Source organism: Sinocyclocheilus anshuiensis, unplaced genomic scaffold (genome assembly GCF_001515605.1).
Source record: "Sinocyclocheilus anshuiensis isolate Anshui unplaced genomic scaffold, SAMN03320099.WGS_v1.1 scaffold189, whole genome shotgun sequence".
NCBI classification, from domain to species: domain Eukaryota; kingdom Metazoa; phylum Chordata; class Actinopteri; order Cypriniformes; family Cyprinidae; genus Sinocyclocheilus; species Sinocyclocheilus anshuiensis.
The window spans coordinates 786,420-801,149 of NW_015540861.1; the positions used below are offsets into that span (position 1 = coordinate 786,420).

Consider the following 14,730-nt stretch of genomic DNA (forward strand, 5'->3'; position numbering starts at 1 on the left):
AATTACACTGTCAAGGTCCAGAAAAGTATGAAAGACATCGTCAGAATAGTCCATCTGCCATCAGTGGTTCAACTGTAACGTTATGAAGCGACGAGAATACTTTTTGTACACAAAGAAAACAAAAATAACTTTATTCAACAATTCGTCGTCTCCATTTTAGAGAATATCGACTGAACGTAATCTGCGTATACTGTTCTACTTGTCTGTGTCAGCCGCACCACACGGATACGTTTTCTACGTTTATTTACGCTTTGCTTTGAACGAAAACAGCGTATCCATGTGGTCAGAGGCGGACTTAACCATTAGGCAAAGGTAGGCGACCGCCTTGGGCTTCCAAAAGCCAAGGGCCCCCTAAAATGCTTTTTATATGCGAGATGCGCGTTCAGTGCGGACGCACAAGTGGTTGCTCTGGTGTTCATTACCACCGTCTGTGCGTCCGCGTTGAACGTGCTTCTTAGCAAAAGTAGGGCGACGTAGAAAATGGGGACGGAATCCCGGAATCTATTAATAAAAACTGAATTTACTGTGTAACGCGGAATGTGACGGAATGAACGGCGCAGACGCGCTTTTCTTTTGCCAGTTTGCTATTTAAGCAAACGCAACGCTCGCAGTTGTCGTCTGTAGTAGCTAAATAGTAATTTTGCCATTTAATATTCACGTACACTAGTCCATATCGCGGTTTGATTGAAGTGTACTGAATTGCATTTGATTTATTCATTCAATATTTGACTGGACACTCTCCAAAATGGCGCTACGGTGGAGATAGTTCATCCAAAAATGAAAATTCTGTCATCATTTACTCACCCTGACGTTGTTCCAAAACTGTATGACTTACTTTCTTATGCAGAGCACAAAGGAAGATATTGTGAAGAATGTTGGTAACCTAACCGTTGATGGTCCCCATTGACTTTATATGGACAAAAAATACAATGGAAGTCAATGGGAACTGAACCTGTTTGGTTACCAACAAACGACATGAGTGTGTGTAAATAATGACAGAATTTTTATTTTTGGGTGAACTATGCCTTAACTGAGTCTTAAATTGCCTAAAGCAAAAGGTTTCCTATGACATTTAAAATTAAAATAGAAAAGGCTACAAAAATATCTTTCAGAGTTACTACAGATTAAAACTTTTCTCTGTTGAAAAGGCACATATTACAGCGCAGCACAGATTACGTCTGCCAGTAAACAGCTCCAGCACAATCCCATCATTCCCTCAATTTGAACTGTGAAAGATTTCGGTTGAGTTTAATCCCAGGCCTAATCTGTAATCTCCTCCTGCAAACTCAGATACAGTCTGACAGACAATTTATTGTTTTAGTAGGTGTGTTAAACTAGAAATCAGACTGCTAGAAAAGACAAAACATTGTAAAATAACACATCACAGCTTTTGGGATTAAAGCCCAAAAATATATAAAAATCACTCACCAAAATCTCACAAAACCGGTCAAGAGCGTCCAGGTCATATTTCAACCCATAATCAAAAGAAAGAGGTAAGAAATTATATATTTGCCTAAAAGAAAATGAAAAAGCCACACAACACAAAAAAATGCATTAGATCCACAGTATTTGTCATTCAAAATCAAACCTTTATTATGAACACAGTAGAGGGAATGCAAACCAGATTCTCGATTGTCCCTTCTCATTTCATTCACATATTTGCCTTCATATTCATGTACAGCCACATTTAAGATTTTATTTTGTGCACTTTGAAACACAATCGTCTGCACACATCTCAATACAAATGGCCATTATAGTTTTTTTTGCTTCATATTTGCTTCAAAAGGCAGTTCCATTTAGTCTTCGTCGTTCTTAGAACCTTCATATGACAGGAAGATTTAATACAGAAATAAGTTTGCTCTCTGATAGTTCGATATCAAAATGGTTCCTTTGAAAAGACGGAATAATAACAACATATTTGTCTCTTTCCTTCTCATGACGTTTCTCTTCATGCAAACTAGCTTTCTGACTTGATAACCACAATCTGGCAGTCTGTGTGTTTATTGGGAGGGATGTGTCCAATATGGGTGATATTCTTGCCATCTGGAAGCACTTCTCTAATGTCAAGTAATTGAACTGATGTCATAGGATGATGTCATAATCCATCCACTGACCTCAAGTTTGGTCATGTGATCTGGGCAACTTAATTGTTTATGTATTGTAGGTGCATGTTGCCTTTTGAAACCTGATCTAGAAACAGCCAGTGAGAATTTTCACCCTTTACCTTTCTACGACAAAATACTGGTCTGAGATCAGGAACAAGGGGCAACTGAATCACCAGGGCTCAAATACTCAAAATTCCAAGCGTAGATCTTTGATAGTCTCCCCAACCATATTTTTTGTGAATATGACAGCCAAATCTAAAATCGTCATTCTTAGACCAGAAACATTCCATGCAAGTGCAGAAATGCAGATTTGAAGGCTTGAACGATGCATTGCAATCATGCAGTTCTAAACAAACTCAGCACTCAAGGAGGCTTCAGATGTCAGATGTGTTTTTATTGAGGTAGCCAGCTTTAAACATGCTCTGCAAGAGTTTCCTCTGCCATGATAGTATGCCATGATAGTAGGCAGTTTATGCCAATGCTCGCTACACCACCCACTGCAATATTGCAAAGAAGGCAACGCAACTTGCTCTGCATTGTTACGCAATGAAATTGAGCTGGTTTCGCCAGAAGAATTTGCATTCACATACTTGCATGGAGTATGTTTCTGGCCTTACTCAAAGATGATTTATACTAATGAGTAAAGTATTTAATGTATGTAATGTACCACTTACAAAAGTGGAAGAAAGAACATTTCCAACTGAACCTTTTCTTTAAATAAACAGAAGGCAAAATAAATATATACGCTGTATTTGCATAATGATGCAATCAAACAAGCTTTCACAACGATCTTCCAAGATAAAATATAAGGCCTAGGTTTGTCAGGGAAGTCCTCTAAAGTGAAATATTAGTGATTCATAACAAATGGAAAATTATGTATGTATTAATATGTATAAAATGTAAGAAAGTATAATATGTGGAAAAATGTGGATACAAATCGTGATGCTTGCATAGTCAAAAATGACAGACGAGTGAGAAATTGTGTGGTTTGGCTATCATTGGGATTGGTTTTACAGGGTGCTACAGTAATATAATGACACTGTTGTTGTGTAAATGCCCCAATTGTGCTATTATGTCTTTGGACCACACTGATCTCTGTGGTTAACAGTCTGCTGGTAGGTCAATATAAAAACTAACATCAAAAGCCAAACTTGACACACCGACATACAGGTAGAAAAATGCCAAACTCCCGCAATTCTATTGCCATCAACTCTCATTCTACAGCCAGAAAGGTATCATAAACAAAATGAAGTGAAAGTCCTTTGGATAGTCCTGTGAAACGTTACTGCATAAGTATTTGGGCTTCTTAGTGTTTGTCCCAGCATCTATTGTTAGGGGTTAGTGGAGTGTCCATTCACTTTCTTCCTTCAATCTGTAAAGAGCAGCATGACTAAACTAAACATGAAAACAAGTGAAGCTTCATAACACTGTTTATCTCAGTTATTAGAGCAAGAGGTAGGGATTCACATATACCCAACAAAAAAACAACAACAAACAAAATGCAGGTATAGTCGGTTAGAAACCATGGTGCGCATATACTGTATGTAAAAAATAAATACCTACTACATACTGTACATACATCAGGAATTAAAGAACCGTTAGAAAATAGCTATGTCTGAATGCATAATTCCACTACATTTATAGGGAGACTTGGCAAGACAAACAGGTTAACACATAACAGTTCTGACATGTTAGTTTGCTTACTGTGTGTGTACATTCACGGCACTTACTATTATTCTTGTGTGCCAGCACACAAACAGTTTTTAGATGCCAGAAAGGCATCGCTACTTTAAGTACAATTCTATGCTCACACTCTACAGTCCCTTAAGAGGGTGCCGGAAGGTAAAATTTAAAAGTTCAGAGGTACATTTCCATTGTCTATGTCTGGTGTCCGTGTCCGAAACAGTTGTGTTAGTGAGAAGACGGTTGAAATAAGAACCGTACACTGCTTGGCTAAGAGCCTGACACCTTCGCCCTCTCTAGCCGTCTCTACAGCACCTACAAACTCTTTATACAGGTCCACAATCTCCTCGAGCTTCCTCAAGGCCTCATCTGCATCAATATCCCCATGACACCCTCCACAGTCCGAACAGGGAACTCGCATGCAGGTTGAGGTAAGTTGCACTAGAGCTCCAAAACTGTTACCAAGGGATAGAAGAGCATCGTCAGGTGCCCATCCTACCCGTGTGGCTCTCTGACATCCTGACGCCAATCTCCGTGCCTCTGCCTGAACCAGGCATCTTTCTGTCTCTGAAAGCAAATTCCCATTCACATTGCCATTTTCGCATTCCCCCTTGTGGGTTGGAGGGTATACTACAGAAGGTCCTTTCTTCAAAACCAAAAGAAGTTCATCAATATCTCGCTGCAAACAGGCATAGCCGTCTTTAAGCCCTGTACCTTTCTGACCGGTAGCATAATGGCGGCCTTGCAGAAAGTGGAGCGGATTATTTATTGGTCCACGGTCTAGAGGCAGAGATTCCAGAGGTCTGGGTGGGACCAGGAGTGGACTGAGTTCTGAGGATGAGGATAGGGGACGAGGGGAATCTCTGAGTAGGGAGAGAACATTTGGTGAGGGACCAGAGAGGGTTGCAGGGGAAGGAACCGGGGTGGGTTGAGGTGGTTTACTGATCCGGTTTCGACGAGAGAACTCGTAAACAGTCAGATCATCATCAAAGCTGCAGTTTTCCTCTGTATCTCCGCTGAAACAGTTGGCATAAACGGTATGGCAGCCACATGCATCATGATGGGAAGGGCTTGCGGAGGATAGAGAAGAATCATTGTCAAGTCGAATCTCTGAAGGGTTACCTTTGTGTGACTGAGGTTGTTCGGACCTGCAGGTCCCAAAATGCCTGTGCAACTCGTTAGCTTCTGTGGACAATTTCTGCCTCAGGTCAGGATGGCTTGATGATGTTGGAGGTTTCCTGTTGGTGTCTTTCACGGGAGTTGGGGTCACTTCCTCAGGTCCATCTTTGAGCTTCACAATGACTACTTCAGCATCTTTCTCTTTCCAGTCAATCAAGGATGGCACTGAAGTGGCTTTGGGAGATACCTTCTTGGATTCATGATTAACATCTGTTGCAATGGTTGTTTTATTGCCTGTCGATGAAATAGTGTTGCTGAGTGCTACTGTCCCCAAGATCTCTTGGGAACGGGTGAGGTACCAGGGCATATCCTGAATTTTTCCCCGCAAGGCTGTGGCAGACAGACGTCCGGACGAGCCTGTTCTGCTGGGGAAGCTAGTCCCAGTTTGAGCGGGATCTTCAGGAACAATATTTACAGACTGAACTGAAGGTGATGGAGATGGGGTAGGAGTGGTTGAAGCACTTGTCGGTTTGACTGTACAGCTTTCAGCCTTTAGTTCAGTTCTTAGGTTCTCATGACTTAGAGAAACACCCTTACTCAGTGTAGAGGGTGGGGAGGTACTGGTACCATTTCTCTGAGACCAGGGGTGTAGAGAAAGACCATTGGGGGGAACTTTTGTCTTTTCCTCAGGTTTTTGTGACTGGGCATTAACTGCCTTTGTGGATGGCTGTAAACCAATGAATGATGGCTTGGGAGGTATTGGGGGCTTTGTGTTCATCTGGGGCACTTTATTTTCTGATTTTCTGGTTTCAAGAGAGTCTGATGATTGTTGTTGTAGAGGACTCTTGCTGTCTGCTGTTATTTTCTCAAATTCAGTTGTTCCTTTGGCATTTGTTGGCTCTTTCTGATTTGGCTTAATATCTTGACTGTCAAGTCCTTCAAGATCCACATGATTTGGAGTAATCTCTTTTTCTAGACTGGCCGGGACCTGGTCAGATATTCCATTTTGTGGTCTGGGTCCATTTTGAACATTCTCTGGGTGTACTAAGGTCTGTTGGGGAAAGGCAGATTGGCGTACTGCCGTAATTAATGAGGAAGACATTGGTGGTCCAGGCCCTGTGACTGGTTTAAACTCCATGGTGTCTGGCTCCATCTCTAGAAGCTGCGATGATAAGTGTGGATTTCGACCAGGGATGTCTCCATTGCAGTGCTGGGCTTTCTGCCCCGTGGAGTGGTTAGCAGATAAAGATTTAGGTTCCACAGGTGTAGGTTTAGGGAGAAAAATCAGTGAGGGCTGATGGACCTCCAGTTCAGGGTTTTTAGACTCAGGGATTGCAGGGGTGAAATGGTTGGCAAGAGAAGGGTTTTCTTTGAGGTTCTCTGGTGTGGCACTGTCCTTCTCTTTTCTGTCTTTGGATTCCGGAGCTTTTGTCTTGTCCACACTAACCTTAAGGTCACTAAAAGAAGGATGTTTGTTCTCAGAATCTGAGCTTTTCTCTGCAAAAGAATAAGAAAGAGGTAAGAGAGACGTGTACATAAGTTGAAAAAAACATCAAAAACCTAGATATTGAACATTGAAGGAATATTCAGGGTTCAATAAATGTTAAGATTTATCAACAACATTTGTAACAATGTTGATTACCTTCAAAAACCTATTTTGACAAATTCCTCTTTACAATGCAAGTAAAAGACAGAGAAACTTGTTTTGACGGGTAATGGATTTTATGCTATAAATGTTGTTGATATAGCTTAACTTGTATTGAACCTGGAACATTCTTCTTCGGAATGCACAAATGTTTTGTGGTAAAAATAGATGGTTCACTGACCTGTGAGGCATTTTTCTGTGATGGGAGGGGTAAATCGATCTTGGGCATCAAAAAATTCATCCTCAGATTCTGAACAACTGTTTCTGGAGTCCTTTGATTTTTCAGGGACATTTGTGTTCACAGCTCTCATCAGCACATATTGTGCTGTTAATTTTGAAGATGGTACCTGTTGTTTAGCTTCATTTGTCTTTTTCTGTGGGAAGCTGTTTCTCTCTTGTCTACATGCTGGGTGGTTGTGAATCCTGGTGAAGAGTGCCTGAAAGTTCACTCCTGCTAATTTAGCATTTATGCTGTTAGGGGTACAAGAAGCTAACACAGCCTCAAATTCCGCTGACATGGCGGAAATGCGACCGTCTTTTCCTTCATCATCCTCATCCTCCTCACTCAATGCATCATCGCTGACCGCAGGTGGGCTTGGCAAGCTGTCAGACATTTGTGAGAGCTCAGAGAAGCGCAGAACCGAGTTATCATTGTAGGTCAGGTTTGAAGGTCGTCTGAGTTTGTTTGAACTGCCCCTCTCATCCAAATGCTCTGGCACCTCCAGGAGGAAAGGGTGGTGGACATTCAGACTCGATGCACCAGAGACAAGACCAGAACTGGGTTTCTCTTCCAGAGACACATCCATATGACCAAGCCCACCAATGGCTGCCTTAATACTCTCCTCCAGTGCATTTAGCGAGTTACTAGACAAACTGGAGAAGCTGCTGTTGACTCGAGGGTCCGAGTACCAACCTGTCTCCAAAAGGGAATCCATTGTCATGGCATAATCCTCATCTCCAACAGACTCTCTCTTGCTCGCTTCATCTCCTTCGACCTCTAAAAAGGGATGCATTACAATCACTCTGACCTTTTCTGCATCTGCTTCACTTTTCCCCTCAGCTTCCTCTCCTTCCTCCGTGCCATCATTTGTATGAGTGGACATGGTGTCCTCTGACAGCTGAGTGTCCAGCAGTCCCTCCATGGCGTAGTCATCCTCTGAACTGTCTCCTGAATCGCTTCCACACCGATAAACATACCCTATGCATAACAAACACATTAAACATAACTTATATAGCATTTAGTATAATATATTGTAAAATGTATAATATAATGTAACCAATAAATCCCATAGTAGTACAGTGTTCTTGGAAGTACCATGTAAACACCAAGGTTCATGATTTTCAGTATATTTCAAAGTACCATAGTCTAATACCATCACTGAACAATGGTACCACCACAGTAATTTTTTAACTGATTGAATTTGAGTAAATATTTTGTCCTCATAAGTTGCAACCACTACATGCAGTGTGCAACACTTTGTCTCTTGCTTGGTTTTTATTTTTATGGCATTGTGCTGGGTAGCCAAGCCATCCGATCAGTGTTATTTTAGTATTATTTATGTACTAGTATTTATTATTTTGAATTAGCTGCTATTTTTATATTTTCAACTTATTTAATTCAGTTAGTTGGCAAGGCTAAGGCAAGCCGTTTTGACTTTTATTCATTCGCAGGGTATGAATTCTTGATATCAACAAATCAATTTTCACTAGTTAAAATGCTAATTCTTGATATCAGGAATTGGGTTTTTACTAGTAACAATGGCTATTTTTATTTTAGGAATTACATTTCCACAAGTAAAAACTATAATTCGTTATATCTGTAATTGTATTTTCACTAGTTAACTGTCGCCATAGGCTGCCATTCAAATTCAGTTGTTGATATCAATAATTTTTCTTTACTAGTTGAAATTCCAATTTCACATATCAGAAATACAACTCTTACTAGTAAAACCCTTTATATTTTATATCAGTAATTGCATGGTTACTAGTGCAAATGTCTATACCTGATATCAGCAATTTAATTGCTACTAGTAAAAATTGTAATTTTTAATATCAATAATTTGATTGTCACTAGTAACAATGTTAATTTCTGATATCATGAACGTGATTGTTATTAGTAAGAGACATTTTAGATATATTAAATTATATTGATAGCAGAAATACATTTTCAGATATCAGACATAACAAATGTAACATGTTGAAATACATTTACAGATATCAAGAATGAACATTTCAACTAGTGACAACTGAATTCTTGATGTCAGGAATTCACATTTTTACTAGTAACAAAGTAATTATTGATATCAACAAAGGCAGTTGATGTCTGAAATTGCCCTTGCAACCAGTTAAAATAGAATTACTATCTTAAATAATATCTTAACTAGTTCTTTATCAAGAATTTGTATTTATGTGAGTGATGATGTCATTGTTGATATCAAGAATTAGCATTTAAAATTAACATTTTAAGTTTTCGATCTAATATTTATAGTTTATTTTATTTCAGCATTATTTAATTTAACAAACATTATTTTATTAGTTGTAGTTAACAATAACAACACTGGTCCCTACACAGAGCAACATCACTCACTTATAGTGTGGGCAGGGTGTTAGGAGAAAAATGTTATGCCACATATTTAATGACACAACCTTCCCTAATCTCCTACCTTCTTCTGCTGGAATGCGTCGCATTTTAGGTCTGGGTCCCCAGCGGAACACATTGATATTGGGGTCCACCAGCAGTTTGCAGTATCCAGCCAGGAGGCAGGCCAGATCTTTAGCTGCTACGGATTCCATCAACAAGGCTATAGGCTGGAAGTTGCAGGATAAAAAGATGGTCAGATAGAGAGAGAGAGAGAGAGGAAAAACATATTTCTGTGCCTGGGTGTTTATCCACACCTGGATGTCCCGAAGGTACAGTTTCAGCATTTTAACTGTGTTTATTTTAATCTGTTGGTAGAAATGTACACACCTGGATGTCCTGCAGGTAAATCTTGAGCATGCTGACTCTGTCGGACTCTGAGAGCACCTCTATTCGGGTGATGTAGTGGAAGCCTATGATGGTGGAGATCATGTTGAGCTGGTGGTTTAGTATTTGGCTGATCCCATATCTCGCTCCCACCAGCAAACTCACCAACGACTCCCTGTCCTGCAACTGTAACACACACATTTCCTCCAATCTGACTCAGTCTTACCAAGGAAATACATCAACATATAAAGGATATAAATAATATTAAGTGAGGATCATTATAATGGTCCAGTGTGAATCTTATGAGTCAGTTCTTTATAATGAATCAGTCTCAGGCTTCACGTCATTTCAAGGTTTATTTTTATGTCATTGCAAGAGATGCTGCTATTTTATCCAAATCTCTTGCTCCCTAGAACAGCCATCTTATATAACATGCTTAAATTCATATCCTTAAAAATGGGAGAATGCTTGACAAGATTTTATCCAGCATAACATTATCTACAAAAAAACAAATGGTTGCCGCCAGACAAGAGAGGAAAATAAACGGAACATATCGGTGCTCTGCAGATTTTGTTATTTGTGATGAATGTGCCAGATGGACACTACTCTCTCACCAGCATGGTGGCGTTGTAGCTTCTCCCGCTGTATGAAATCAGCTCCGCCATCTGGGTCAGATAAGCCAAACGAGCCTGAGACACAGAAATCACCTGAAAGAGTGAGAGAGAGGTAAATGGAAAAGACAAACAAATATATTTTCATTATGACTGAAGTAAGAAAAACAAGGACAGGAAAAAGAAAAGTGGTCTTTCAACTGCTGCAGTACATAGTATGTATAATGTGCACAGTATGCAAATTTATGGTTGGCATAGAAAACCCAGTTGTCCACTACATTTGTTAAAATGTGCAGGATATAACCAGAGCACACTGCATAGAATACAGCATCCCACAATTCAATGCACTCACTTACAGTGTGACAAAATGAACCAGGAGCAATAGAGTTGGGTTCCTGAAGAAAAAAGTGCAATCATTTTCTCCATAGGAAAACTGATTTTCAACATTAACTTATAAGCCTTTAGACAGACTTCTTGTGTGCTCCAAGGTTGTCATGATGTGCAAATCATGCCAAAAAATGTCGGCATGATGCACCGCAACTGAAGTTCTGAACTCGAGTTAGTCTCTATGCATATTTTGTTTAAAGGTCATATGATGCGATTTAAATTTTTCCTTTCTCTTTGGAGTGTTACAAGCTCTTGGTGCATAAAGAAGATCCAGGGCATCATCACAATATGGTAGGGGCGTAACATTTCCGTCACACGCTTGAGGAATTCTGCCAATCACAACGCACTAGATAGCTGGCCAATCAGAGCACACCTCGCTTTTCAGACCGATGAGCTTTGAGACCGATTTTAAAAATCTACGCGTTTCAGAAAGGCGGGGCATAGAGGAGAACAATAATGTACAGTAATGTGTTTTTTTAGCCTTAAACCGCATAAACACATTTCATTACACCAAATACACAAAATAATGTTCTTTTTAGCAACATCATATGACCCCTTTAATATATATTGTTTCTAATCAATTAATCGTTTTATATATCACCATTGTTTTTAATTTATGTCATTTGCAATGGGATTCGTAGGATTGTAGCTCTTTAATCGGTTAAGTACAAAAAGTGTCTTTTTGTCTGTTTTTCAAGTACTCTTTTGTTTCAAATCAAAGTTTGTAATGCTGTGATTCAGCTTGTAGCCGGCTGATTTGGTTTATGGCTTATATAACTTTCAACAAATACTTTTTGTTTTTTTAAATCCCTATGAGAAAACTAGATAAAAAAAATACTTCCAGTAATCAACGTCGCTGAAAAACTGATTAGGCACTAATGCATTCTATATCAGCCATTATTTGTAACATGGCTGAATTAAATATGCAATGTAGTCAGGTCATGTGACAACAATGTAGCATACTATTGATGAAACATTTACGCTGCATACTATTTCACATACATTTTTAAACCTTAGTAGGCAGTGTACAGTTTATACTGTGCGGTAGGCAGTATTTTAATCTACCATGTTTAGTTTGTCAAAGGGATCATCCATAAATTGCTATTAATTTAATTATTATTTTAAATATAAAAAGTGTAGATGTAAAAAAAGAAAAAAATGTGTTAAAAAAATACAACATTTTCTGTTTATAGGAACATAGAATGCATAGTTTTCTGAAAAATACTTATTGCCCGAAAATGTAAAAGAAATACACACACCTTCTGTCGTGGTTCTAGCAGCGACTGGATCTTCTTCATGTGGTAGTTGAGAGCTTTCCGCAGGTCTTTCTCTCTCATGTTCCTCAGCAGAGTGGGAGAGATGAAGCTCTCTAAACCAAACTCCTTGCTAACACAAACACACACACACACACACACACACATTAAATGACTGTTTTCTAATGTAGCATGAGTATTTTTGAGTGTATGTGTGCGCTCTTACACAATGCTCTTAACAGATGCTCTCATCGTCTGTCCACAGCTCGCCAGTGTCTCGTGCATGTGCAAAGCGGCTAGTCTCAGCGCTGTGTTACATTTCATCTCTACAGCGTAACGTTCCTGTAACACATCTCCCACACTCTACACACACATACACACCAGGGTTAACGATAGTTAACTAAAACTAAAACCATATAAAACATTTTCCTTACTTGAAACGAAATAAACATTAACTGAAATGAAATAAAATCTTTAAAATAAATAAATAACATATGAAAAAATATTTTATTTCAGCTAGTTGCCAAGGCAACATTTTTTGACATTACTTGATGTACTAAAATAACTAAAACTGAATTGATTTATAAATTGTGAAAAATAGTTGCAAAAATGACAAAAACACCCAAAATTACTATAATAACTAAAATTAACATGAAAATGGAAAATATAAAAACTAATTCATATTGATAAACTGTAATAATACCTTACTTAATGATACTTAATAACACTGATACACACAGCAGTCTTAAAGCTTTGCTTTATTTCTACACCACTTTGTTTTTAGCGGTACATAATCACATTGTGTTACCTGCTGAAAGAGGTACTTAAAGGCTACAGGATCATCCTGCAGGAGGTCCATTGGGTCTCTGGGAATGAAACAGACTCTGAACAGACACCTGTAGTCATGAGAATCCTTCTTCTGTGCCACCTGAAAGAGCAGCAACATGATAGAGCACTTTATTACAAACTCCAGTCGAGGCTGTAGTGTGTATAAGTAGATATTTTTTAGAATGTAGTTATATAGGTGTAAGAAAGAAGAATTGCATCTTTCTGTATGCGTTGGCACGTGCCTAGCAAGTTGCAAGCTACTCACAACTGAACTACCGTATTTTCCGGAAAATAAGTCACATCTGACTGTCAAAATTGCATCATAAAAACCACAGATAAGTTGCATCATATAAATCACATTTTGTTATTACATTCAGAAATATCGTAAAATACTGGTATATTAAATGTTTCAAAACATTCTACACACGTATTTTATTTATTTCACACTTTGGAATACAAGTTGCAGCAGGTTTCAGATGATGTAAAAACTTGACTTATATTCCAGAAAAATACAGTAGTCATGACCCTTTTAAGTTACTGACATCAGATAATTATGTTCAAGCTATTTACAACAGTCATATATTTTGTTTATACAATTACTAGAGCATATTATTTATATTCAAAATCACAGCACAATGAGAACAATGCATACATTTACACAACATACAACTAATAAAAAACACCTCATTTATATTAGGTGAAATTTCTAACATATAAAACTAAGTGATTAATAGTAGCAATTAAAAAATAGATTTCAATAAGTCAATACAACCGAAGGATGATGGAAAGAATCAGTGAATTGCTTTTTCAACTGGCTCACTGAAATGAACTTTCCACATTAACTAATACACAAATATGAATCACACTTCCCAATGCTACCCGAGAGAGAGAGAGAGAGAGAGCGAGAGAGAGCGAGAGGCATTTTAGGTGTGCAATGTGTCTGATTAATGCTCGCTTGTGCACAATATAGTGTCATGCTACATTTAGCTATTTATCCTGCTATGTTTAATGTTGTAAAAGTTTGCTTTTTAACATGTAGCTTTATTTTGAATGTAGCCGAGCTACTGTTGTAACTCGAAAGAAAAATATATTCAGGTTAATAGCATTGCTACTTTTAGTTAGCTAGTGTGTTACCTTTTGTATGAGCTCCTCCTCGTGCAGCAGCAGTAGTTTGGTGATGTTATATTGCTGTTCTAGCACCAGTGCAAAATGCTCAATACATCGAATGGACAGCTTCTCTTTCAGAGTCAACACGATATCCTGCACACAGAGACAACTTCAATACTACACTGTCTACACACTAATACCTCACACTACACTCTCACAAAAATAAGGTTAACATTAAACAATAACTGATGGATTTCCTGTAGTATCGCTGGACCCCATAGTACTGAAGTTGAAGCTAAAGCTGATGTAGAGTGCAGAAGAGAAAAGACAAACAGCAGTCTAAAACCTTGACAGTGGTGTTCTTGTGAAATTTGAAGGCTTTGGTCTGGCCGTTCTCCAGGTACACCTTCAAAACGTTGGGCAGGAAGAGAAGAGAGTTTCCCTGGAAACAATCAATGAAACATGGCTTAGGAAAGCAGCATGCCATCATGTTTTGATGAAAACAAATATACCAACAACAAATGTATTGTCATGCACCGCTGCTTATGGTCATGGCTGGTTAGTACAAAACTATTAACCAGGCTGCATCATACCCTTTTTGGTCCAAGTGTAATCCTGACCAGGGTTGGTGTGAGAGTTGAGTATGTGTGTGGCTTTACCTGAGTGTGTCCGTTGACGACCACCTCCTCTGCAAAGCGCACTTTAATGGGGTTTCTTCTCAGACGAGCTCTCTTCTCTGCTGTTATGAATGAAGACTTAGGATTCTGATAGCAAAAAAAACAAAAAACATTTCTTTAAATTCTGAGCTGGACAATGGCACTATGGTCTTCTGTAGAGTTTCTTTAAGGCTAAAATTTAAGTAATTTCATAATTGAAGAATTTTTGTTTATCACTGTAAAGCTGATTTGAAACAATCTGTATTGTATAAACTGCTATATAAATAAATGTGACTAGAATTGACTTGAACTGGTGAAAGAATGCAGAAAATCCAGAACCATTAACAGAACACCCCCCCCCCCCCATTTTA

General features: G+C 38.7%; 1 protein-coding gene across 5 annotated transcripts in view; it reads right to left on the reverse strand.

The window, feature by feature from the left end:
* Nucleotides 1-2,318: 2,318 nt before the first annotated feature.
* Nucleotides 2,319-14,730, reverse strand: part of frmpd1b (FERM and PDZ domain containing 1b) — a 39,590-nt gene continuing 27,178 nt past the window's right edge. For all 5 annotated transcript variants that reach the window (XM_016485544.1, XM_016485549.1, XM_016485547.1 and 2 more), the window contains 11 exons: nt 14,363-14,467; nt 14,050-14,145; nt 13,731-13,856; nt 12,577-12,696; nt 11,995-12,131; nt 11,775-11,901; nt 10,132-10,224; nt 9,521-9,703; nt 9,216-9,360; nt 6,734-7,750; nt 2,319-6,404 (listed from right to left, as the gene is read on the reverse strand). In XM_016485544.1, the coding sequence (XP_016341030.1) occupies nt 3,955-6,404; nt 6,734-7,750; nt 9,216-9,360; nt 9,521-9,703; nt 10,132-10,224; nt 11,775-11,901; nt 11,995-12,131; nt 12,577-12,696; nt 13,731-13,856; nt 14,050-14,145; nt 14,363-14,467 (4,599 nt within the window). In that variant the 3' untranslated portion in view covers nt 2,319-3,954. The remainder of the gene's footprint in view (nt 6,405-6,733; nt 7,751-9,215; nt 9,361-9,520; nt 9,704-10,131; nt 10,225-11,774; nt 11,902-11,994; nt 12,132-12,576; nt 12,697-13,730; nt 13,857-14,049; nt 14,146-14,362; nt 14,468-14,730) is intronic.